The sequence below is a fragment of the Rhinolophus sinicus genome, chromosome 16 (assembly GCF_057876585.1).
Source record: "Rhinolophus sinicus isolate RSI-liver-muscle chromosome 16, RSI-T2T, whole genome shotgun sequence".
Lineage (NCBI taxonomy): Eukaryota > Metazoa > Chordata > Mammalia > Chiroptera > Rhinolophidae > Rhinolophus > Rhinolophus sinicus.
This window is the reverse complement of record NC_142516.1, coordinates 116,916,167-116,942,356: the sequence shown is the minus strand read 5'-3', so window position 1 is coordinate 116,942,356 and position 26,190 is coordinate 116,916,167. Positions and strand designations below refer to the sequence as shown.

Sequence of the window (26,190 nt, the reverse complement as noted above, 5' to 3'; positions counted from 1 at the left end):
ACCGCATCCTCATTTTGAGATATTAAAAATATTTTCAAGAAATAGCAGAAAGTATCAACACATAAGTAGAAACAGAATATAATAGATTTTTCCGTTCCAGCAATTTCACAAATGCCTCAACTTTTCAAATTAAACTCTTTATTAAAACTGTTAATGAAGACAGATTCTCCATTCACTTCATCTAGATCTTAGCGTTACTTAGCAGAAATTATTTAACCCAGAGGTTCCCACACTCTCTCTGGTTACAGTGCCAAGATATCTCAGTAATTTTTTACTGCACTCTCAAGCCAAAAGAAATACCTGATAGTTCCATTTTTCAAGTAGTTAGGTGCAAACAACTTAATAAGTACTTATGCTGTGTCAACTCAGAAACAATTTTAAAAATTATACACTTAAATTAAAAAAAAAGTAATCATTTTATTTCATTCTTTGTAACCACAGTTACTTACTAACGGAATGTGTGTGCTTATTGGGCACCACAAAACTTCTCAGACCTTGGAATTAGATTGTACATCACCGCTCTCATTTACTGGTCCCAAATTATTTTCACAGGGTACTTGTCTTTTATCACAGCAATCAACTTTTCAAAGATGTCATATCATGTAAAGAAAGGTAGCACAATCTATTATGTTGAAACCGGGAACTACCTCAGGTTAGCAGTTCACGCAGTGTCTGATAGATAACACTGTGTTTTCCTCAAAAATGTAAAGTATCCCCCAAAACCCTTGTAAAGCCACTGAGGTAGCCTAGGGCATCTCAACACACAGTTTGGGAACCATGGGTTTCACCACTGACACTGGATCTCCTCATTCTATTAAGTAAAATTTTCCCTTTTCATTTCTCTGCTTGTTGTTAGATGTTCAGAATTAAAAGAACTAGAAGATACAACCTCTTGGAGAACCATCAGTTTACACTTTCAACACCCTTGATTACACAATCCTTTGGACCATCGATTGCTATATACCACATATTCAATAACATTACTTCCATTTTATCAGAAACACCCATCCCTCATGGCTATTTTCAGTTTGCAGAGTTTGCTAACATTCTATTAGCAAACTGTGCCTCTCCGGAAGATATCTTTAGTTGTATGTTTCCACCATTTATGTCTTTCTATGTTTGGTCTTTGAATTACAGTCTTTGATTTATTTGACCTACTTACTTATGTTGTTTCAAGTCATTTTAATTATTAGATGCATCAGAAAATTGTTATTTTAAACATATGTATGAAGTTATATTTTGATATGAGAATCATTCTACCAATTTTAAGGTCTACTGACCTTACTATTTGTGATTTTACCAATAATTAATTCAAGTCATACTTCCAAGCATTTTTAAATTCCCTCATATCTAATAAACAAAGTGGATACTTTTCCTTAAAAAATAAAGAAAAGGAAACAAATATGAGAATAGCATGTGGCAATATGTAATGATTATGTTATCATATTGGTGGTTATATTATTTGTCTTTCTTGTTATAACTTTCCAAAAGAATTAATTTTAAGTTGTTTTGGTTCCAGAGGAATGAGCAAAACCATTTATTGTACATTCCGTACACAAAGGAATGTGGGAATAGAATTGGAATCTGTTCATAAATAGAACACAAACCTTCCAATTTTAGAAGTCTTGCTACTCTAAACTTATATTACATTACAGTAGTTGGTACATTTTCAGTTATTTTGCTTCATGTTGTGATTTGTATAAGTGTAAATATACAGATCCTCAGATATATATTGTTCAAAAGTATAAAAACAAATTAACTTTTTAAACATGGTCATTTCAATAGTGTATATATCTATATTGTCTTTTATTTCAATTAGGCTAATTATTTCCATGACTAATAATAACTGTGTGAAGACACAGAATTTCCTTAATGCTCTATGTTTCTTTATAAATCCTGTATATCAAATATATCATGTCTATATCAGTTAATAACTTACTTCAAGAGGTGCTTTAAGCTACCTTCAGGAACCATAATAGCTAGAATACAGTAAAATCTAATGATGGATACAAAAGTATATTATACTATAGCTGTGAATACTGAAATATGGTTATCCATAACTCTAAAAGCAAAACACTGCTTATAAATGTAATAATTGAATTTAAATGGTATAAACAAAGATGAGTTTTATACTTGTGTTTTCATTAAAGAAAAACCATAAAATGTTAAGAACAAAATCTGATTTTTAACTAAAGCATTGGCATCTATTTTAAAGACAGACTCCTGGTGTTTTGTTTTGTTTTGTTTTGTTTTGTTTTTAGTTTGGGGTGGTTGTAAACTTTGCACATGGCTTCCATGATTACTAATTCTGACTGTTCATCTTTCTCATGGATGTCTGGCACATTTCACTTAAAATGCATGATATTGCATGTGCTTTCTTCTTGCTGTGGCCTCTGCTATGTCATTTTTTTGCTTCCAGATAGCGGTGGGTGTGCTCGCAAACGTGCTGCCATGTCTGTTACATTAACATCTGTGAAGAGAGTTCAGAGTTCTCCAAACCTATTGACTGCAGGTATAATATCACTAACTCACAGAATGTCACACTTGAATGGCTTTACCTGACCTTTCTCTCTTTCCAGAATTATCCTGTTTGGATGAAGAAAGTAGCTGTAAATACCTTTTTAATGTCCCACAAGTTCTTATTTTTCTCGCCTCAAGAATAGCTCCTCTCCCTTCTGACTGTTTTTGTTCTAAAAATAAAAAAGCCAAAGGAAACTGATATCGTGTAGAAAACATTTTGAAAATCTAATTAAAAACAAGTCACTTGCCAAAAATGTGTTGAGTAACTGTAAGTGTTAATAACTATTTAAGTTTTTGTATCTCATGAACTGAAGCAATGTAATATTTAATCAAGATAATTCATAGGTGCTTTTGTTGTTTTTTACCTAAAAACTGTTGGGAGGTGAGGGCCTGGGGGTCAGGAAGAGGAATTTGTAGGAAACTGAATCTATTAATTCATTTCTTCGCCAACAGTTGCAAACAGAATAATAGATAATTAATTTTGAAAAAGACCTTTAATCCTGTCAGCAAAGATCCTTCTAATATATATTTTAAACATCTTGGCCCAGTTAAGATTAATACATAGCCACATATGTAAATATACTCTAGAAGTAATCAGAAGTGTGATATTCCAGCGTCTGCTGAGGTGGGTATCTCTATAACAAATGTATGTCATGACTTACCTAAAATTGTAGACAAGTTCTACATTGAGACGGGGATACTGCCGTGGAAAATCAAAGTAAGCCCAGCAACCCCAGTGTCTCTAGACATGGAAATATACCTTTCGGTGACTGGTTGGTTGGTTGGTTTGACCGTTGGTTACTTGGGGGTTTCTTGTTTTTTGTTTATACTTGTGGGTTTTGGAGCAGAAATGGGAAAGGGATGGGAAGTGTTTAAATAATTTTAATTCTCACCATGCACGTCAGTATCTTTTATATACATACATTTAGTAGTTAGTTCAAGAAGCCCTTGGCTTTAAAGTCACTTGGTCCTAAACTACTCAGCTTTGTTGAGGAAAAACAAGCTTCTGTGGAGAATCCTAGTCCTGCCCACCACTCTCCAATCCACAAGTGGATTTCAACGTCCAAATTTAAATATGGGGTCAGGTGGTTCAATAATATATTAACAAAATGCAAGTTTTATTGCAATGTATGTAGTACAATTTCAGATTTACTACAAAGAACCGTTCTCTCTATATATATAAATATGCATTTGTACATGTTTCCTCATGTGTGTATGAACATGAAAAAATGTTAGAAAAACTACAAATGTGTTTACATGGGATACCTAAGGGAAATGTGCATGAAGGGAAATAAGAAAATAAATAAAATAAAGTCCAGGGCTATCAGGTCATTGAAATGCCTATACCATGAATATCATTGACATTTCAACCAAGTAAAATTGTAGCCGAGGCTACTCAGATGTGGACCACTGACTGATGCATGTGCTAGGGAATGTGGCATTGATTTAACAATGCCAAATTGCTGTTATTTATACAAGTAACCACTAAAGGAATAATATTAGATTAAACTAGAGATTGCCATTTTGGAGAGTCACCACTAGAATATCAGCAATTTCACATCACTCAGTTTAATAGAAAATATTTAATGCTTAAGATTCAAAATAATAGAAAACATTTACTACGTCAGGAATATGAAATAAACTTCAGTGTGTAGTGGCTGTGGGTCATGGCAAATTTTATATCACTGAGAATAAGATTTCTAGAGAATGAAGTCCCCTGAATTTTGGACTTAATTGTTACATCGAAAATAAATCTCTTTTGTATTAATTAGACATGTAAGGTATGATCCCTTTTAAAAAGAAGTTTCTTTACATTTTGAAGAAAAAAATCAGCCTCTTTTTATGCCCTTCACATTAGATGGTAGCCTTCATAAGAACTTACTTGACACAGTGCCTTTGTGTGAATCAAAAGGGGATTGATAAATATTTATTGCATTCGATATTGTTAAAATAACACAGCCTTTAAGTGAAAGATCACATCCACAAAAGGTTCTATGGTTCCCTCTCTGACCCCTCAGATCAGAAAGTCAATATAAGCTGCTAGTCATCAACTATTTGTCTCCTAAATCAGTCTTTCCCTTTTCCATTTCCAAGAAGTAGAGTCCCACTGTATAATTCACAGGACACACTGATGTTTTAAAACTAAGCTAGAACCAAAACAATGAGTACAGAGATACAAGAAGCCTTTTCAAATTACATTTTATTTTACCAAAATCACTTGGCAGTCTCAGGTAACACTGATAAGGATAGTATGGTACGCTGTGGTGACCAAACCACTGTGCCAAGAGACAGTCCTGCCAATACCACCTGTGTGTTTTATACTCAGGAAAATTCATCTGTCTGTCACTTGTTTCCTTTCAAAATAAAAATAAAAAAATAGAGTTTGTCATTTTCCTGCCTCTCTGAACAATTAATCATTTCCCAGACTCACAAGGATTTGTCAGGATTAAATGAGGGTAAATGAAGAACATGATTGAAAAGGCTTATACAGTACTTAGAAACACAGTAAGCATTCAATTAGTTGACTTAAATTTAATTAATATGTTTAAATTAATTCTTGCAAAGTAATTGAACCCGCTAAAGAAAGGAGCTATAGAATTAAAATCACCATAATTGTCAAGGAAAGTACAATTTATAATGTCTAACATAGCACATAAGTTAACAGGAATTGAAATGTTGGAATCATAAAGTTGGAACGGACCTCTGAGGCCGTCCAGTCCAGTCTTGGACACTGAGCCCAGAACACCTGGGCAATTTTTCTGACAGATGTTCTCCACCTTCTGTCTGGACACAGAGAGTGCTCATTGTACCAGTGAAGAATAGTTATAGTTCTTAATTCTCAAAGACCCTGTTTATACTCAGTGTTAAACCAAGGAATGATAAATCTGTCCATTTACTCATTAAATTTTCAGAGAAGCAATGACTATCTACTAAATAAAGAACACTAGAAATTTAGGGCTCTGAATTCTAGCTCTGTTTTTTTTCACAAGTCAAGGATCATGAAGAATGTTCAAGATATTGGACAAAACCATTTTCCTCATGAATCTACCACGTCAGTCATTTACCTTCTCAAGATTTTTTTCACCTATCTTCTCTTAACATGGATCCAGGATGCTTTCATGTTTTCTGTCACCTGCTCCAAACCACCACACTTGTCCTTCCTTTCCTAAGCTTGCCTGGTAGAAATGAAATTTAAAAAGGATTATGGTGCACAATATCCATGTGGAAGGTATTTATCTTTCAGTGCCTCTGAAGAGCTGTAATAAAATAGCAAATCACGATTGGGTGTTTTAATATCTATAATTGGATTTATTCTAAAGAAACTGAAACGTTGGACACTTGAGTATCCTTAAGAGACCACCCATTTATGTGTGGACTTTAATCATTAACATAAACTTCATTAAAATAGGGGTTCATCCTGAAGTTTTCATCCTTGGCCGTTTTTATTCTTTTCTCCTTTCTCATAATTCTACACATTCATGTCTGCTATGTTAAGCGGGGTTTTTCAATAGATCTCCCCATGATTAATATGTCATATTTCCTATAGCATAGGTACAGTTTCATTTGGAAATCCCTGGGCCAAGCATGAGGGGAGAGGAGAGCCTCTCATTGAGCCTCAAATGACTGTCTTCTGATTCTTACAGTTTAGTGGGATAAACATCCCACTCAATGTTCCATAATCTCCAATGTGGCCACCAGTAAGAAAAAGCAGAACTAACCCTCTACAAACTATCAGTTAGAGGAAGTTTATTTCACAGGGTCCCTCAAATCTTCTCAGTATACCCTCTTCTTCCTACAATGCCTCTCGTACCTCATACCTCCAAGTAACCTCCAAGTACCTGGCTCCTATCACCTCCATCCCCAGCACATACCCACACACCCTTCTGAGCTGAGTTTTATCAAACCAAGAGTAAAATGAAATCCCTATTCTCAAGCAAATAATTGTGTCATAAATAATAATGATTACTATTAATGTTGCTTCTGTTTTCATTGCCATTTCCCCAAGTCCACAAACTTGCTCCTTGTCCACAAACAGTATGTGGCAAACAGGTGGTTATCAAATCTCTCCTTGAGTGCCCCAAAGCAGAATTCTAATGATCGCTCTGTGGGCTACGCTGTTTGTAGAGTCCTCATCATTATTTAAGTGACTGCGAATTTCAATCATGTCTGCTCCTATCAAATCCTACAAGTAGAGTCTGGTAAACATTTCACATATAACTCTTCAAAGTTACTTTTACTTTACAGTACCCATTTTATTACTCTTATTTTGAATTAACTGGAGTTAAAATCCATACTAAATTAGCAATTAGCATTAAAAAATGAAGATTTGTTAGTCTTCTGTAACTCAGCTGAGCTGGAGTCATTCAAATGTACTCTGTGCTGATTCACATTTATTTTTCTTCCTTTGATTTGGAAAAAATCTGTATCAAATATTTTGTCTAAATTCAAACGCTTACATTTCTCAAGTCATTTTTATCATTCCAAACTCATGTATTTAGATTGCAAAATAACTATTCCTTAAAGATTAGAAGGAAAAAAAAAAGAGTCCTGTTCTATTATGCACTGAAATAACAGCAATTTATTAATGGTCTCAGGGAACATGTGGAAGGAATCCAGGGCCAGGACAGAAGGGTAGGCTGAATGACCCCTAAGGTCCTTTCCAAAGTTAAGGCTTGATGATTCTAGGAGAAATTAACCGTGTGGTATAATAGACCCATGCAATACAAATTGATTGCCTCAAATGTGCATAAGTTATAGAAGATTCTTGAATGTCTAAGTCCAATAAAACTGACGATAGTAAATGTGTCATGGAGCCACTTTCCGAATGAATTATTAAAAGCAATTTCTCAGTAATGAAATTTGTTTTCCATAGCTTACTGCAAGACAATGGACTATACTGTAACAGTTCTTTCATATTTGAATATAAAATTATTTTTAAATGGCAATAAGAACACTCAAGGTCTAGAGAATGATTTGAAATATCACGTAATGTGGTAGGCACATTTACATTTTCTTAAAATTGAAAAAAAATTCAAGCTACAAAAAGGTTGATCACTATCTCACACGGGAGTTGAATATGGTTAGTAACACGAGGGCATTGAAAGCTAAGGATCTGGTGGTTTGATTCAATGCTAGGAGAACCATTCATTGTTTACAAACCCGATACCTTTTCATGCTTTAATTTGATATCTAGACATTCATACATTCAACTTTGGCAATAAGATAAAACTATATGGTTGCAATATTATTGAGGGGAAAAATCAGTATTTGATATATGTGTTAATTATATATTATCGTGATACTATGACTAACATTCTAATTGAAGTGAAAATAAATGTACAAATTTCCATTGGTATATTTGAAGTACCCAGAGTTTTAGAACTGAAATAATGTTGCCAAAAAAGTGCTTGTGGTTCTTTGGCAAATGATCTTTACTGGGTTATTCATTTCTTTTATTCTTGTATTAATTTCAACCTTTCTTTTTCTTTCAGGACGTGATTCTCACTCACCAGACTCAGGTAAAAAAGCTATTCTGAATAACCATTACATTTGTTATGAATTTTTTTAAACACATCCATAGCCACATCATTAACCTCACAGTAAACTTGAATTGCATATACAGTTATGTATATTAAACTAAATTTCTAAAAAGAAAACTTCAATGTTTGAAATAAATTTTATTTTAAAAAATGTTAAAAGTGAATGTAGATATTTTTGTATCCAATTTGTGTTCCCTTAATAAAAGCTTGGAGGTCTTACTATGATCGAAATCAAGACACACTGAATGGAGATGCTACATATTCCTCTCTTGCAGCAAAAGGTTTTAGAAGCGTTCGACCAAGCCTACAAGAAAAAAAATCACCAACTCAGGTAAGCCTGAACACACTGTCTACTGTGGTATTTTAAAGCAAAGTTTTAGACCACTGCTTTAGAGCCTCTTTTCTAGTAATGTGCACATTTTGATACATGTTTTATTTTTAATATATTTTTGCTTTTGTATTTGTATTGCTTGTCAGACTTGTGTTTATGAGTACAATATAGAAGACAAGTCTTAAGTTCTAAACAGGTTCTTTTTTTTCTGATTCAGCTGATAAAAGCAGGTCAGTTTCTAACAATGTTTAGGATATTTTCTGGTTCTTAAAAAGCTGTCAGCTGATGATTTAGACTTCAAAGTTATGAGGTTAGCAATCCTTTATATACTTAATAAATATGAGTTATGCTGCTGCCTACTATATTAAGTAAAGGAACTCTGTGTTGAAGATATTAGCAAAATTGTGCCGCAAGCATGAAATGTGTTATTGACACAACGTGACTAAATACACCACCAAAAAAAAAATGTATACACATTTTAAGAGATGTTATCTTAATATGCATATACATTTTTTGGCACCCTCTCTATATACCTCAAGGTCTAAAAATATGCAAGGGATCATATGTTCACTTTTAACATAATTTCCCAGAATGTAGAAGGAGATGAACTTTATAATGTATTCTCTATAAAATCTATTTTCCCCTAGAGGCAGCTATTGATAATAAAATAAAACACAACCTAAATGGAATAAAAATGATAATTCAGTCTAGCCAACAAAATGCATAGTAAGAAGGTATGACATTGCTTTACTTTCTTTAAGGGTAGAGTTAACACTGGTTTCTTTAATGACTAATTTTTGACTTTCTCTCTGTTTTTCCTTCAACATTATTTCTCCGGATGCTTGGCAATCCAGGCACCCCTTCTACCCAGAAAAGAGAGCTTTTGTAGCTCCCTGATTACCAATCACACAAAGGGTGACATTTTAGACCAATTAGTAACTAACACACACATTCCCTCCTGTATCAAGTACTTTACTAATAAAAAACCTCTTCAGGGAACTATGAATTCTAATGAAGATGATGCCAGCCAGACAATTGTATATTCTGAAGAATCTAACACAACTGTGTCATACACACAAAAGATTACTAATCTGCTACCAGCAGCTTCCAGCACAGGTCCCGAACCAAATGCTGACCTGAGTAGCCCATTTCTACAAGAGGACTACATGCAAGATTCTCAAACTCAGAGAATTTCTACATTGAAACTAATCCATAACCAGGATCTAGGAAGTAACATGCCCTTTAATACTCCACAGTTTCCCAAATCTGCTGATGTACCATCATTTGTCAAAAGGCCCCACTCACCGCCCCCTAACCCAGTGCCTGAGATACACACAGCATCTCTTTCCATTCAGATAGCTCCCCTGTCAGGACACGATCCTGAAAGCCACAAACAGCTACCTGAACTTTCGCCAGAGACTACAAAGATACCTCTTCAGCAAGAGAGACAAAAATCTGCAGTTGCTGCGGCCTCTCAGTCTTCAGACTGCCGGGTGGTACATTACACTTTCCAATCTCTTCTCACAGGTGTCCTGCAGAGACCTTAACTCCTTTGCTTTGGGTTTCTTGTTTAATCTAATGCTTTGTTAGTACCCAATCAGGAAAGGAAAGGAGAAAGAAACCATCTTCCTATTTAAAACCCTACTAAATTCATCAATAAATGTCTAGGGTTCTTTTAGTTCTCTCTCTCTCTCTCTCTCTCTCTCTCTCTCTCTCTATATATATATATATATATATATATATATATATATATACTTTATATATACTTTATATATACTTTATATATACTTTATATATACTTTATATATATATATATATATATATATATATATATATATATTTTATATATATGTAAACTTTTACTTTGGGATACAATTTACATCCCAAAATAGTTCAAAGCTTTTGTATGCATGACCAATAAATTGTTGAACTTTAGAGTTTTATCTATGAAAACTTAAATGTGGTATGACTCAACTAGAGGCATTTCATCTGTTATACACATACAAGCACACGCACTTACAAAAAGACTCAAAATTGTGAGCATATCAGGAGGTGGTGAGAGAAATTTAAAAAAGTGAAATAGGTAGACAAATGAATCAATAAAGACCATTCCTAGATCCAAAGCTGTACAAACTGATCATATTACCCATAACAATGGTGGTTTAAAGAAATATGCTTTAGCTTTTGACATGTTCCAAGTCCAAAGGATATGAACAACCCAATCCCATGAGGATTACAGTCACTAGATTTTTACTTTTAATTTTAAAGGAAAAAAAAAACTCATTTGAGCAGATAACTGAAATCCTTCTACATAATTTATATTATTTGACAGAATTTTCACTTAGCAAAAGCAAAACCAAAGAGATTCATGTTAATATGGAAACCTCTGTAGTGAAACAACATAATTTTGAGAAATTCTATCGACACTACTCAACCCAAGACAACTCTATACTAAATTCCATCCAGATTTGTAGCAAAACTCTAACATACTAAGTTGTATTATAGTTATTATAGTTTCATACTTCCGTCATTTCACTTCCAACAAAATCTGCAATTGTTATAAAAATTTACCACTAAAACATTTTAAGTTCTGGATAACTAAGATTTCTGTCAGTTAATTCTAGAGACTTTAAAACCATGGACAGTAAAAAAGTATCACATTTATAATGTGTATGTTTAAATAACAAAAAAATACTCATTAAAATAGAAAAGGAAATCTTTTTAGCCAAGTTTAGAGTTTCTTAATCTGTTAGATTAAGGATGTGCTTTAGAGTATCTATAAACCCCGAAAGTTTATGCAAAATTTTATGTGTACGTACATGAATCTGTTGTGCATTTCTCCTAAGAGGAAGAGCAATAGTTTTCAACAGATTTTTAAGGTACCTATGACCATTAAAGACCTTTTTCACATGGTGGATTTTTTTAAAGCATTCAATTAAAAGTCTGAGAAAAAAATTAAGTATGACTTTATGAGATCAATAGCCTGCTTGATATCAACTGCTATGAAAATGATGGCTGGCCAAGAACAACAAATGGTACCACTTAAATCTTTACCAGGCAAGGTTTCTAAGTTTATACAGTTATCTTTAATTCACCCCCATCCTTGTATTAATAGCCTATAATACCTTTGGCTATCTATCTTACACCTCACACCACACCAAACATTACAAAAACCTCTATTCTGGAGATGTGGGGGAGTAAGAGAAAAATTTGCTCCAGAGTTTCATTCACTCAGGATGAAGTTGATGCTTATTTTGACGTGTGAACAGACATACTTAATTTAGAATGGATAGCTACAAAACCTTTAATGGGGCCGTCCACTCTTCCCCTTTTATAGACAACCCCTCCACCACGATTAGCCTCTTGGGTTGTATAGCCTTAGAAGTATTAAACCTTTTCTTTCTCCTTTGGTTTCCTTCTCCTTTACCTAAGAATAAAACCAACAGTAGTTCTAACCAATTAGGGTATGTTCTAACTATCATCCATGGCTGGTTTTCTTTTTCACTTCATTTTCACACATAGGTGTTACCATTTGCACCACTAGGATATTTTAAAGTTCGGTTATTTTAGTGTCTTATAGTGAAATCTAGAAAGAGAATCAATAGGTGCAAAGGAAACAAAATTCCCTTTCCATTTAGTTGTTTTTAATTTGATCAGTCTTTATTATGTCTGTAAGTCAGAAAAAAAAAACTAAGACATTTTCAGGGAGGGGACAGTAGGTATGCTACAAAGATTTTTCTAGTGATGGGAAAACTAATTCTGCTGACTAACAGACAATCTGACAGCATTTCACTATCACGAGGATGAAAACTAAAACTTCTAAGGAAAAAAAATCCCATTATGCCAACATTCTCAAGCGCCCATCCAAAATTATAGTGCAGTGCTATATGAAAACTGGTCTTACCTCCAAAAAAAAAACACTTATTACATCCCTTTTCTTCATGTTTTCATGCTTTTTCTGTACTGTATAGTTGGCACCTAATTCTCTCAATGTATTTCTTTAGAGTGCTTGCAATTAAAACCGATGCTTTGCCTTCTCTGCCACATTAAAAAAAAAAGGGATGTTTTATTCATCAGATAATTTATGTCACCTATTAGTTTTTCCTCAAACTCAGCTTGGCACCAGAATTTAACTGCCGGTGTGCTGGAGGTAAAAGCTTCAGACACACAGACAAACCACACCAGCAGCCTATTCTTCGTGTCCTCCTCGTGTGGTATCTTTTAACTAAAACACTTTTTCACCAGACAGAGGCTCCAGCCCAGCATTGCTTACCTGCCCCCACCTGCTGACTTTGGGCCTTCACACCGGCACAGACCTCTGACCCTTTCACAGTTTATACAAACCCCGCCTTCTTGCTCCTGGCCACCTTGTCCAGGGCAACACCACCGGCTGTCTCACTAGGCTCGTCCGGCTCCTCCCCAGCCATCCCAGATGAGCTGCAGATAGCTGACTCTGACACCACTGACCATTCTGAAACAACTTCCCCAACCTTGGGTCAGAGGTCTGCAGTGACCGATGGCACCATCTTAGCCACCCGGGCTGCCCTGCATATAATTATCCTTCCTTCCTTTGATGCCATCATTTTTTAAACAGATCTACCAAGACCAAAAGGACTGATTTCTTGTCAGACATCTCATTTTGCTGCTGAGCATTTTTATTCGCATAGGTGCTGATTATTAGTAAACCGATTTTATACAGTCTATCAGGGAAATTCATTATAGTCATCCTCATAAGCCCACTTTGGGCTGAAAAAGTCAGTTATATTCTCTTCATTTCAGAGTCACTTATGTTTATACTGTGTTGCTTTAGTTAATGAGTTATACAGTGATTTGCCTTAATAAGAAGTATTCTCAGAAATTTAGATAAGTATACACATAATATTCAGATGATTAGATCATAGAGAGAGTAAAATTTTTTGAAAATTTAGGTCCTGGTAGATAACAGTTTACCTCAGAGATTCATATGAATGTGTCCTGTGTGAATAGTTTATATATCCTTGCTTCTCACATACACAATTACTGACAGCATGACGCTAACTCTTCCTGCTCCCCCTTCACTAACACCTACATCTTTTGAGCCCGTCTGTCTTATAGGAGTGTATGATGTAAATTATCTACACTGCAGAAATTAAGCCCTATGGTTTTTTGGAATTACTTTTCTTGAGCCATTCCGGTACAGAAATTTATGAATGTATAAATTTATGCATATATAAAACACTTATTGTTTTATGTATCAATTAATTTATCTTCCATTTAGAGAAACATATATTTCCCATATATATATTATATCATTTAAATATGTCTATATAACAAGCAGTTGCTAATAAATGACTTATGAATGACTAACGTGCTGCATAATTTTATGGCACAGATTTTCAGCTGCATATAAAGTATAGATATGGACTTCAATTTGAAAGACTTATCTTTTTAGACAAAAATGGAAATTTTTTTCTAAAAAATTGATTTTATAATGAAGTTTTAAATAAGCACTGTCATAGACAAAATAGGATTTGGGGCAACTTTCCAAAGTTTAGGAATATAGTAACATGATTGTTTTTAATAAGAAGAACCTCCTGTTTTTAACAATAATTGTAATACATTATAACAATAGTATTAAAATTATATTTATGAAGATCAACCAGCCTTGATTTGGGCAAGGAGGCAAAAATAGTCTCAAATAACTCATCAAAGGTAAATAAGGGCTCTGAAGCATTTGATAAGCCAGTGCCTCACACTTAATTGAATGTCCACTGTTCTTCAGGTAGAAGAGCCTGAAAATATGGGTGCTTCGATATGAGAGTGATTTCTGTAACAGCTTAGAGAAGTACTTAATCAATAAACACAACCATCGTAATGAAACGTTTATTGACTTTAGGACAGATGTGGTATGGTTATGAAGTAATGAAATTAGGTTTATGCTAGGTCATTGGACAACATACCTGTTTTAAAGTGAAAAATCATGGAAATATGCAATTAAGTGTGCATGTATGTTTATTTCCAGACTGTATAATAGAAGTTTATTTTGTTTGAAAATAAGTAGAAAAAGTTCACAAATCCTGGTTCATGGTCTGTGTGCACATGTGTGTTTCTGTGCATTCAGCTGTAAGGCCATTTTAACTAAATGTTTACTAATGTTTTGTTTCATTCGCATGCTTTATGTAATCTCCACAGTGCTCAGTGCTGTGTTGTGGATAGATAGGCATGATTCATAGTGGTGATCTCCACCTCTGTGAACTAAGCTGGTTAATTCAATTAGAATATGTGTCTATTGAATATGTACTGTGTTATTAGCACCAAGCCACATGCTATAAAAATACGTATATAAAAAAGCATATATATAACTATCTCCAACAAGAAGCTTGAAAGACCATTGGGGATATAAAGTACTCATATGTAAAGCAATCGAAACAATAAATTATTAAGAAACCAAACAGAGGGCCATAAAGTGCTAAGTAAAATTGGAGGAGGGAGAATCCTGTGGTTTAATGTGTCTTTTTGATTCTTCTAGAATAGATTGCTTTATGATCTATAAATCCAAACAGCTATGTTCCTTATATCAATCACCTTGCCCTGGAAACTTTTATTCACCAGAGGATATCCCTGACTATGTCTGAGAACCAATTCCTTTCCTCAAGGCAAAGAACATTCATTTTGAATCCCACATACAGAGCAGTGTGATAGAGTTCTGACTACTTAACTCAAGACTGTGAGAACAAATTTGCCCTTCACAGTAATGTTCTACTGACTCCCACTGACACCTTTTGGTATCTCTGTTGGCAGAGTGGCATGCCCACTAGTCAGCTGCTTCCATTCTTCTTAATTACCTCCTGTGCCCTCTGACATCTAAGAGAGTGATTTTCAGAAATAAAGGAAGATAGAAAAGACACAGAAAATATGTAACCTGTCCCTCTAGACATCAATTTTCAAAGTAAATAAAAACTTGACAGATGATTACTGTCATTTGAATGGAAGTCTTCAATGGTCATATAAAGGAATCATGTTTACAGCAGATAATGTGCTTTAACGAGATGTCTTTACACTTTTCTCAGAGCCAGATAACCGTGAATGGAAACTCTGGAGGTGCTGTGAGTCCAATGAGTTACTATCAAAGGCCGTTTTCCCCTTCAGCCTACTCTCTGCCAGGCTCCCTCAATTCAAGCATTATCATGCAGCATGGCCGGTCACTTGGTAAGTCATTTAATCGTCATGGTTTTCATGACAATTTCAATATAGTAAGTACAAACCACATGAGGAAAACTTAAAGCATCAAAGTCATTTTTCAAAAAGGAGGATGAAACATTTTACACTTCACTTTTTAATTATTCTATCTTAGAGGAGGAATTAGGAACTGCATGGATTCAACATTGGAGAAAGTAGGCACCCCACTATTCCAAGACGATGGCTGCTTCTATTCCAAGATGATGAAGGCTGTTAGATATTAAGTGTGGTGGTGTAGCAAGAAAGAAATGGGCAGTTAGGGAGAGGAGAGTTCACATCACCAGAACAGTCACAGTGCATTTCCATGGATGGCAAATACTATCCATGTTCTGGGTAGCCCGTCTTTTGTGAAAGAGCTTTTGTTATAGAAAATTCTTTTGGTATACATAAAGAAGAATTGCTTAACAGTTAAAACTGTCTAACAAGGGAACAGTCTACCTCATGAAGTAGTAAATACTAAACCACTGCGTCACAAAGTAGTAAACTACTATTCATAGTGAAGCCAGAAGACCATCAGCCAGGGATGTGAGTTCCTTCCAGAATTTCATGGAGACATAATTCTTAATCCTTTGGGAATTAAGAATTAGATGAAAGATATAGCTCTCTTCCAGAAACAAAAAGAACATTTGAACGTTCATAAAAAATGTTAAGCACATAATTTCATGGGGCTCATATACTCTTTGAAGCTTCCTGGAAAAGAAACTGTGCTATATAATGATAGAAACAACATTACGTGGCAAAATATACTTAGAAAATAATGCAATAAATATTTCTTAGTTTCTAAAAAACGTTAAAAAAACAAACAAACCCAAAACATTAAAAAATAAACAGACTAAATCAAACCAATCTGAATTCAAGCTGTAAAAAATTTCATGATGTTGAATAATTGGAAGGCTTGCAGCGCAGCAGGAAGCAGAGAGGAAGGCAGAGGACCACGTGACCACAGCACACCTCTCACAAAAGTAGGAGAGGACCCATCTGGCCACCACCAATCAACAACAGAGAGAAAGAAACTGGAACAATGGGCTTTAACTCCCATTTCCTCTTTGCCAGCAGGCAGTACTCCCTTTTCCCCAACAGAGTGCACTGAAAGAACATGATGTTATTAGTTTACCCAGTGACATTCGGCACGTGCCTTGTGGAACTCAACTTCCGTGTCAACAAAACCTCCATAACTATAACACTTACATGTAGCCTTGGGACTCATTAGAGTAAAGACTAAATATACTTGTGCCTTCTCTAATGCTGCTTCTGGGATCATCTGTGAATCTTACAATGATGTCCTTTCAGAGTAGAAGAAAGTAGAATGTACTTGTGCCAAAATATTGCCCTTAAAAAAATCAGTCCATGGTGTGGTATTATATTGGGAGCCTATTATATCTAGATTTTTTTTACAGAGCTATGCATCATCATACATCTGTAGTAAAACTCGACAAATTATTCTAGCAGTAATATTTTCCCAAATGATTATCAATTATTATTTGACTCTTTGTTCCCCTTGCCTTTCAATTTTGTCTCTCCCACACCAACAAACAAAATATATAACTACTTGAATGTAGATAGGCTTTTATATCAGAACATATCAATGAGTAGATTTTTACATGTAAACTATACTACATGGAAAGAAATTCCCTATCTACACATTGAACAAATTCTAGTTGGCCAGTGCTAAGATAGGTCCTGAGCAGAATATACAAATCTGTCCTGCCTTAGAGGAACTTCATATGTAGTTGAAGACGAAAGACTACAAACGTGAGAGTTAGTGGACCATATAAGAGCATAATAAAGGACTAATTTATGTAAGCTATAAGTTCATAGACTCTCTTATGATCCATAGATGAAGACAGAGTTAATACTATTTGCTTAGGTTGGGACTTTGTACATATTAGGTGCTTAAAAACATTGTTGTTTGATATAAGTACTAGCATCATGGTTGCCCTCTTTGTGATTAAGTGGAAAATCAGAGTCAAATATTACATTGTGTCTGACTTTGGAGTTGCTTGGGAAGGATATTAATTACTTTTACATACAAGGGCACATAAAACAGTTTTATTCCTAGCCTTACTCATTTTTCATCAGAAATGAATTGAAAATGCTTTTCTGTTGCAAACCAAATTGGAAATAGTCATAGTAATAGTAATAGCAGTTATAAATGTTAAAATAGATTTTAGCTTTCAGGTGTCTTATCTCTTCAGAATGAGTTAAATTTTTTAAATCTTGATTATGAAGTTTTATATAAATTTGCTACAAAAACAGTCATATCTTTTGAGATACATACATATATCTCATATATATATATATACATATAATCAATCACTGCCACCCTGAAATATTCACACTTTTCCATATCCACATAAAAAGAGAACTTTCTGAGTGACAGGTCTGACAAACCATGGCAAAGATCGTTTTTAGTCACCAAAAATTTGAAATGTATTGTAAAAAAAAACCCAGAAAATTGTATTATCAATTATACCATATGGATAGTAATACTGTTGATTTTCATAAATATCTGTGAAGTAAGAGTAAATGGAATATATAGTACAAACCGCATGAGAAAAAAAACCACACTAAGTCCTCTCTGTTTCTTAAGAAATTAAACTAAAAGTTAATAAAGATGGCATGAAGATAGGAGGAGTGTGATAAAACTCATCTAATTTATGTGCTTAGGGCAATTTTTGTACTCAGGGGGCAAAAAGTCATGGGTTTTGGTACTTCAAAGTAAAAGTAAAGATATGGCCATCATGGCTACTTAAATAAAAATTAACACTAATAATTTTAAATCACTTATTTACCCCTAAGCCTTTACATCCAGGCATATGTTTGGATGTGAAGATTTCTTAATGCAATTTTTGTTTTCACTTTATTTTTATAAAATTGCTGTCGTAGACTCAACAGTCATAACTTCCATCCCAAGAGTACATTTCAGTACTTTAAATAACAGTAGCCAGCAGTTTCACAAAAATCATATTAATAATATTAATAATAATATTAGTGTAAACTATGACCTGAAAATTACTAAACTTGTCTCCGTTTCTGCCCCCTCACCTATAAAATGGATCCCCCTCCCCCCAAGATTACTAGAGGGATGAGATAATGCGTATAAAGTGCCTTCTTATAGTGGCTGTCCCACAGTCACAGGGTCTTCCAACAAATGTTATTCTTCCCTCACCCTCTTTCATAAAATGGTGAGGGTCTTCTTGTTAAAAGTTTATTCAATATACATCTCCATGTTGACAACGAGTGGCTCAAATGTAAGGTAAATGAGTTAAAAGAGGTGGCAATGGAAATACACACTATGTCACAGTTGGCGTAAACACACAAGAGGCACCACTAATTTCTAATTCCTTGTGCATCCAATACATTCTATTTTACCACATTTTCTCCACAGATTCCACAGAGGCTTATCCCCAGCACGCACAATCCCTGGATGGCTCTATACCGCTGTACAGATCCTCAGAGGAAGAGAAGAGAGTGACAGTCATCAAAGCCCCACATTACCCAGGGATCGGGCCTGTGGACGAATCCGGAATCCCCACGGCCATTAGAACGGTAGGAGATGCCAGTGTGCACATCACAGCTCCGGGGCGGTGCACACACTCTCCAAAGAATGGTTTGCCCGTGGCTTTGTGCATTCCTGTGGTCTTACATAATGAGCATTGCCCTCGGTGCCATCTGAGTTCTCGTGAATATTATGCTGTGTGACAGTGGAGCACGGTCACTTGGAGACAATCACAGCATCTATTTTTCCATTTTAATTAGAAATCATGAAAACTGTGATTTTGTTAAGTGATAAAAGTATGTTTTGTTTTACCTTTAACCAAAGAGTGTTAGGGCACTAGACAGGAAAGAGAAGGAAGGAGAAAATGTGCGTTCTGTGGCTGCATTGAATTCCCACGTGCATTGCAAATGAACCAGTGATTTGTTTCTTGAAATGGATGTGTGTTAACACCAGGAGATGCGGAGCTGTGACTTGGGAGTTGGGAGGTGAGATGATTGGAGTGAAGAGAGTTAATGTCATGAGAAGCAAAAACTGAAGAAAAATACACATTTTAGGGTCCCTCTTCAGCTGTGCCTGCTGAGAGCTCTCCAGACGATAAGTGAGAGTGTTTGGATTGTTTTTTTTTAGTCTTTAAACTCTGCCAAAACATTGCTCAGTGTGTCAGGGCAGCCCCTTCTGGCAAAGCTCAGCAGTAGCAGAGGCGGCTATTGAGAGCTTGGGCAGGCAGCTGCTTGCTGACCCAGTCCACTTGAAGAGAAGGTTTGTGCTAGCCGCAAGAAGGAGGACTTGGGAACCAAGATGAGAGCAGCAGCAGCACGTTTGCAGGTGAAAGTGAGTGTGTGTGTGGGGGGGGGTGCGAGAATGGAGCTCAGGCTGCGAACACTTGCCCGCAACATCCACATACCTGGCTGGGATGTTGCCAAGAGCTACCATCCTGGAATGCAAACCTGGGGGACCAACGACAGTAGTGGATAGAGGAAAGGAATGAGAAAGAGATCAGCAAAAAGCAGTGGCACGATCGGAAACACCCAACGAGAACTAAAGACAACGTGTGGGGGGTTTCTTCTCTCTTTGAATTTGCATTTATTATATGGGGATTTGGTGTTCTATATACAGAGAAAAGAATTAACAATTGATTATTCCAAATGTCAGTATTAGAAATGGAAGCTACAAAGTAATTTTGTATAGCTATTGCTCTGGGTTTTATACTCGTTAGATTCTGAGAACGTTGAATGTGACTAATTACAAAGGCCTGAAAAATCTATGTTGGAACTGATGATTGTCATATTTAAGTGATAGAAAAAGTTCAGGGGTCATGACTAACATTCTTAATCTTATGTTGAGTACATGTTTCTGGTGACAGTGTTTTGTCATTTGTTTCCCTTTTAAGATTTCTGACTCAAATGGTTCAATTTGAATTTTTTAAAATAATGTAGAATACAGTGTCAGACAGGTATAGTGTCATGGGTTTTGCTTCATTGACCTTTGAAGCATGGTATGTACACAAATTAGGAGATCCTTAATTCTATGTAGTTATAGATTCTGTCTAAAAAGAATTTATCTGAGACCTCTGGTATGTTTTTAAGTGTGTTTTTAAGTCAACAAATGATATATAAAAATGAACATGCAAAGCTGGACCTTTTTATAATCCATAAAACATAATTCTCTTAAATAGCAAGGCCTTGCTCATTAGTTTTTAAATAGAAAAAAACTGAGATGTAAATAGTCAAAATCAAGTAATATTAAGATGTTTATATTGTTTATCTACTGCCAAATCAAAAGCATATTTAGATATGCATAAGCAAACACATATACTAAACACTAGTTTCCTTTCTGCAAAATAGAAAATGAAATATAAGCAACCCAGCAGTTCCTTATAAGGAACCATAATTTTTATATACAGTTGTGCTCCTATTTAGGCTTTTAAAACTCTACAAAGAAGGTATAGGTCTGAGAAGACTCTTATTCACATTTCCTATTTCCCAGCCTTGCCAAGCTCATCCCAAGTATAGCTGTGTTTATAAATGTCGAGTCAGGCCATCTCTGAGCTACTGCAGGCCAAGAATCTCCAAGGTTGTTTTTCTTTCTCATCCGCATAGAAAGTAATGATTATCAGACTCAAATTGCTTCACATGGACTCTCTGCTGAGTGTATACACCAAAAGCAGTGCTGTCTCAATGTATCATGTTGTAGTCTCATTTTAGACAACCAGCATATACTGAGGAAACAATTTTGTAAAGTAACCCAGTAACTCTAGAAAACCAAGAGTCAACAAATGGACCTTTGACTTATTTGAACGAAAGGAAGCAGTTCCCCAGACTGCCTTCTCTCATGTGACCTGGGACATCTGTATTAGCCTTTTACTGCCAGTCTTATTAGCTACAACAACAAAAACCGCTAGGGTTCAGATCCCGTGAGATCGTCTAATTACAGGCAGCTAGTTAAGTAAAATACAAGACTCTTTTCTCCTAGTTCAAATACAATGCCATTTGAGCATTTCAAAACTGCCAAGGAGCAAAAAAAAAAAAAAAAAAAAAGAATAGAATAACTATATACTGATGTGTAGAAAATAAGGCCTTTTCTTTTTCTGGAAATCTTTGCATGTTAAATCAGTGTTGAGCTCTGACGTTCTGTAAACTGTCAGAATGCAAAAATTCAGGTATATTCAGCAGAGGTTGTAGAAAACAACTGCATAATGAATTACTAGTAGTTACTGTCCGGGTAAAACAAGTTCGGAGAACACACAGAAGTAAATGTCCTCAAATTTGGGTAGACTTATATTGACTTAATTTTAGTATTAGCCATAACAACTTCCATGATGGCATTTATAAAAGGAATTTTAAATGCTTAGAGGACTTCTTTTAGAAAGGGACACAGACAGGGTTTTAGTATTCCCTTTTACCAGTCTCCTATTCCCCATTGCCAACTGACTGGGCATTTCTGGCATCCCTGTGCTCACCATATAAAGCTAGCAGATGGCAGAACTGTGATCCTGCCTGATATGTGCCCTCTAGCAAGGGAAGAAAAAAAATGCTGTTTGTCAAGATACATTCCCATATACAGTGATATAACTTACTTATTAGCCATCCTTGTTGCCACTGGTTGTGTCCAGGTTTGGTTGGAAAACAGTTTTGCACAAGGTTATGCCTTATTTTCTGATGCTGAATACTGTAAAGGAAATAAAGCTTAATGAAGAAAAATTGATCTCTCATGAAAATAAATGTCCCTTGAAGATACTTGTTCAGCTATTTTGTTTAAGCCAGCAAATAATAGCTAGAATCCTGCTTCTCCACTGCACCCTCTCCCAGCAGCTCCCACCATTTGAATATAAGATCAGTCAACAATCCCCTCAATTTCTCCATGGTAGAAAGAGCCATGAATAAACGAAGAGGTGGTTCGCAACAACGTCAGTAGCCCTTAAGGTTAATCTATATTTGTGGTGATTACCAGACTCATATTTTCGTAGAGACTAAAATAAATAAAGATATAGCACAAAACATTCCATTTCCACATGAAAAATGCAATGACCATATTTCTGAGATAAACATCAGGATATAAAATCGAACCCAAACTTCACTCTAACAAGTACAAGAATATTTTTGTAGCAATCCTAACACAATATTTTATATCAAAAGAATTGTCTCAGAAAATCTGGTATATTCAGTTACTCTACACAGAATGGTTGCGCTTCTTGCCCTAGTAGCTCTGGAAATGGCAAGATAAAGATGTTACCAAGCAAAATCTTTAATTATGATTATAAAGGTATACGTCTCCTTTCACAGGTATACAATATTGTAGAGTTCCATCCAATAACCTGGATTCATTCATTATTTAATTCTATAAATATTTGCTATTTCCTACAGTTATTATTTCTTGAGAATTTTTTATATACCTAGGGGTTTTTTTGTATACATCGCCTCATTCAATTCCCTTAACAGTCCTATGATATGGGTATAATTGTTTCATTTTCCAGAGGGGAAAGCTGGAGCTCTACAAAGTTACCTAACTTGCTGCAATTCATATTGCTAGAAAACAGTAATTAAAGGAACCAAGACTTGAATATAGGTTGATCTGACATTAATGTCACATTTCCACAACAGCCCTCTGTTTCTATCATGTCAAAAACCTGGGCTGCACACGGAGGAGCTTCTATTCTCAAGGAATTTACAATTTAAAAGGCAAATGTTGCGTACATTTTATTATCATGTTAAAAATTTTTGAAATGATATCTACATTTTTAGATTTGCTCTCAGACTCTGGATTGTGTTTAGTATTTTAGTAACTTAGACTAGAAAATATCAAATTACTGTTTCTCTAAATTGATCAGAATACAATTTTAGTCAAAAATATTCCCTAGTTAATTCTAAAATTAATGTCTTGAACAGAACACTCACTAAAACGTTTTAAAGATAATGATAATTATCACCAAAAGGAGTGAGGCAAACTATTACAACACTATAACTTTTATTCAGTCAATTTTGTATAAGTATGTTTGTGCAAATATTAACTGTCCAGTGCTGGGCACAGCTATGATTTGGGAATAATAAAACCATAACATATAATGTTTCAATTCAGCCTAAATGCCACAGGGGTAATATATTTACAAACTGCATGCATAACTGGATAAATTACTGGTACTGTCATCATGAAATAGCTTTTTTTGTATCACAGAACAAAAATTTGCTATTAAAAAAGATAAAATGTAGAAAGAAAAACATTGAGGAACAATGTTTATTTGGAAGCAGTTTTGTAACTACTGGACATTTTCTTTTACAGACAGTTGACAGACCGAAGGACTGGTACAAGACAATGTTTAAGCAAATTCACATGGTGCACAAGCCGGGTATGTATGTTGTTCTGTGTTCTGATCAGGTCCTTGTGGGTTGAAGGATGTATATGTATACTCTCCTTTCTGGTTCATGCAAAATGTAGTTCTGGTTCATGCAAAATGTCAAGACCCTAGCAAACGTCATGGCCCTCACTCATTTCAACATCCTTCCTTACATCAGCCTTCAAATCACAGATACCTGTTCTCCTGCCCCACACAGATCTGCCACAAAGCCTCTTATAAGGTGACCTTGAAGGGGTGCCAGGTGCTCTGGTCTCTTCCCTTCGTCCTTCCTGATCCACAGTCTAAACCGGTGTGGCGCGTTGTCTGCTTAGACAGATTCATTATTCCTCTGTCTACATATGTCTCCTCCTAATCCAGAGAGGGAGCATTGGTTGGTCTCATTGACTTGACAAGAGATACTTAAAGCACTTACAGAAGGAAATTCATGATCCAGAAGAGAAGGCTGCCTGAGGAAATGAGGTCAAGGACTGACTTTGTATGTCGCGAGGAGGGCAGCAGAGCAAATATGTTACAGATAAGAGTTCAAACTGCAGAGGCCCAGCAAAAAAACAATATTTGAAAAAAAAATTGGTATTATGAACTAGGCAAAATACATTGGTTTTCTAACAAATTTCTGTTGTTTCTCTGAAGTTCTGCTGTCTAATTATGATATGGTGACCAAATGTGTATTGCCATAATATTTATGTTTCGTTTTCTAGATGATGACACAGACATGTATAATACTCCTTATACATATAATGCAGGTAGGATGGGTTTCCTTTGCTTGCAATGAATATTTTATGCCCTGCATTGCTTGAAAGAACTTCACAATCACTTTTTTTACCACTCTGTTTGAGCGCATGTCTTCAGTTTATACAATCTGGAGGATGCTTTTTTTTTTTTCTTTTCTCAGAGCATGCATAACAAAAGGATTGATCTTTTCTCATGGAAATGAGAACTAATACTGTTTTATCTCATTCATTCCCACTGTTAGTTTATTCTCAGCTTCAGGAATGTTTGAACCAAAGTGTGAAGGCCAGCCTGAAAGAACATACTGTAACAGGGGTACAAAATAAGATAAAGATCTCCTTTTATCAGTGGAGAGAGTGATTACCATTGCGTAAGATCTTTCAGATACACTTCACAAAAACAAGTCAAGAAAAGTATTTTGTGACCTTATCCATGCTTTTGCTATAAAATGCAACCATTCATTGAAGAAGTTTTTAAAATCCCACTTTGCCGGGCCACTTTTCTGACTCAGAGTTGCCAGTGGTCCTAATGGACTGACTTCAATTCCAGGCATTTCTACTTGTATTTGAGTGCGTTCATATCTTGTGAAGTGGCTGCAGGCTGGATGGAGTGAGGAAACCCCTAAAAAATCTTTCTCATCATCGCTTTCTCCTAGATGTCACATCAGGGCATCCCACACAAGGCCTCATGTCCCTGCCCGGCCTCAGGTTCTGGACTATTGCACGGTGTTTGATTTTCTTTTCTTTAGAGCAGGCTCTGAGGATCAATCTCACTCCCCACCCCCTACTCCTTAAGCAGCTGCATCCTTGGTTGAGGTCCCCTTGCCAGCCTGACCTCAGAACTGCATGAGGTTCTCCCCTCCCTGACACCGGCAGGCCAGTACACAGGCCTCTACACAATGAAAGACTTTATAGGCAAAAGGGAGCAAAAACAAGGAAGTTAGTCACACTAGGCAAAAAAGCGGAAGTTACACTAGGTGAAAAAGCAGATTGGTTATGGCGAGGTCACTTTCCTTTAGGGGATGGCTTGGTGTCTATCAGGCAGGTGACCTAACTAGTGATTCCTGATTGACTGGTTTAAGGTTCAATTTCTGGAAGAGGCCTAATAATTAAGTAAGTCTTGGTTTGGTGATGAGGAGCTTATAAGCAACTCCATTTGGGGCCTGTTATCTTTTTAAGAAGCTCTAAAGCTGAAGTCTGACTATAGAATGGAGGCAAAACAGTCTCTATTTGTCATGGCGGTTTGCATGGAACTTCAGGAGAAGCCAATGAGTGAAAACAGACTTCACTCAAAAGCCTGCGGTTGCAGGAAATTCAGAAATTTTGTAATTATTTTTAATATTCAAGTTTTGTATCCATTAGTAATTAGTAAATTGAACAGTAGGTACACATAGCCTTGCAGAGCTCTTCAGAGAGAGTTTTACATTTAATCAGTACACAAAGTGACTACAACTAGTCTCTTTCCTTTCTACTAACCCCACATTCCACTATTCTGTCTTGTT

General features: G+C 35.6%; 1 protein-coding gene across 50 annotated transcripts in view; it reads left to right on the top strand.

Moving 5' to 3' along the window:
- SORBS2 (sorbin and SH3 domain containing 2) overlaps nt 1-26,190 on the top strand; it is a 313,531-nt gene that overhangs the window by 227,890 nt on the left and 59,451 nt on the right. For 19 of the 50 annotated variants that reach the window (XM_074329790.2, XM_019736081.3, XM_074329815.2 and 16 more), the window contains 8 exons: nt 2,420-2,512; nt 8,013-8,039; nt 8,267-8,391; nt 9,246-9,887; nt 15,441-15,579; nt 18,998-19,158; nt 23,885-23,951; nt 24,659-24,703. In XM_074329790.2, coding sequence (XP_074185891.2) covers nt 2,420-2,512; nt 8,013-8,039; nt 8,267-8,391; nt 9,246-9,887; nt 15,441-15,579; nt 18,998-19,158; nt 23,885-23,951; nt 24,659-24,703 — 1,299 coding nt within the window. Of the gene's footprint in view, nt 1-2,419; nt 2,513-8,012; nt 8,040-8,266; nt 8,392-9,245; nt 9,888-15,440; nt 15,580-18,997; nt 19,159-19,816; nt 19,934-23,884; nt 23,952-24,658; nt 24,704-26,190 lie in introns of those variants that run through there. The other 31 variants (XM_019736110.3, XM_074329816.2, XM_074329796.2 and 28 more) reach the window with 11 other exon arrangements.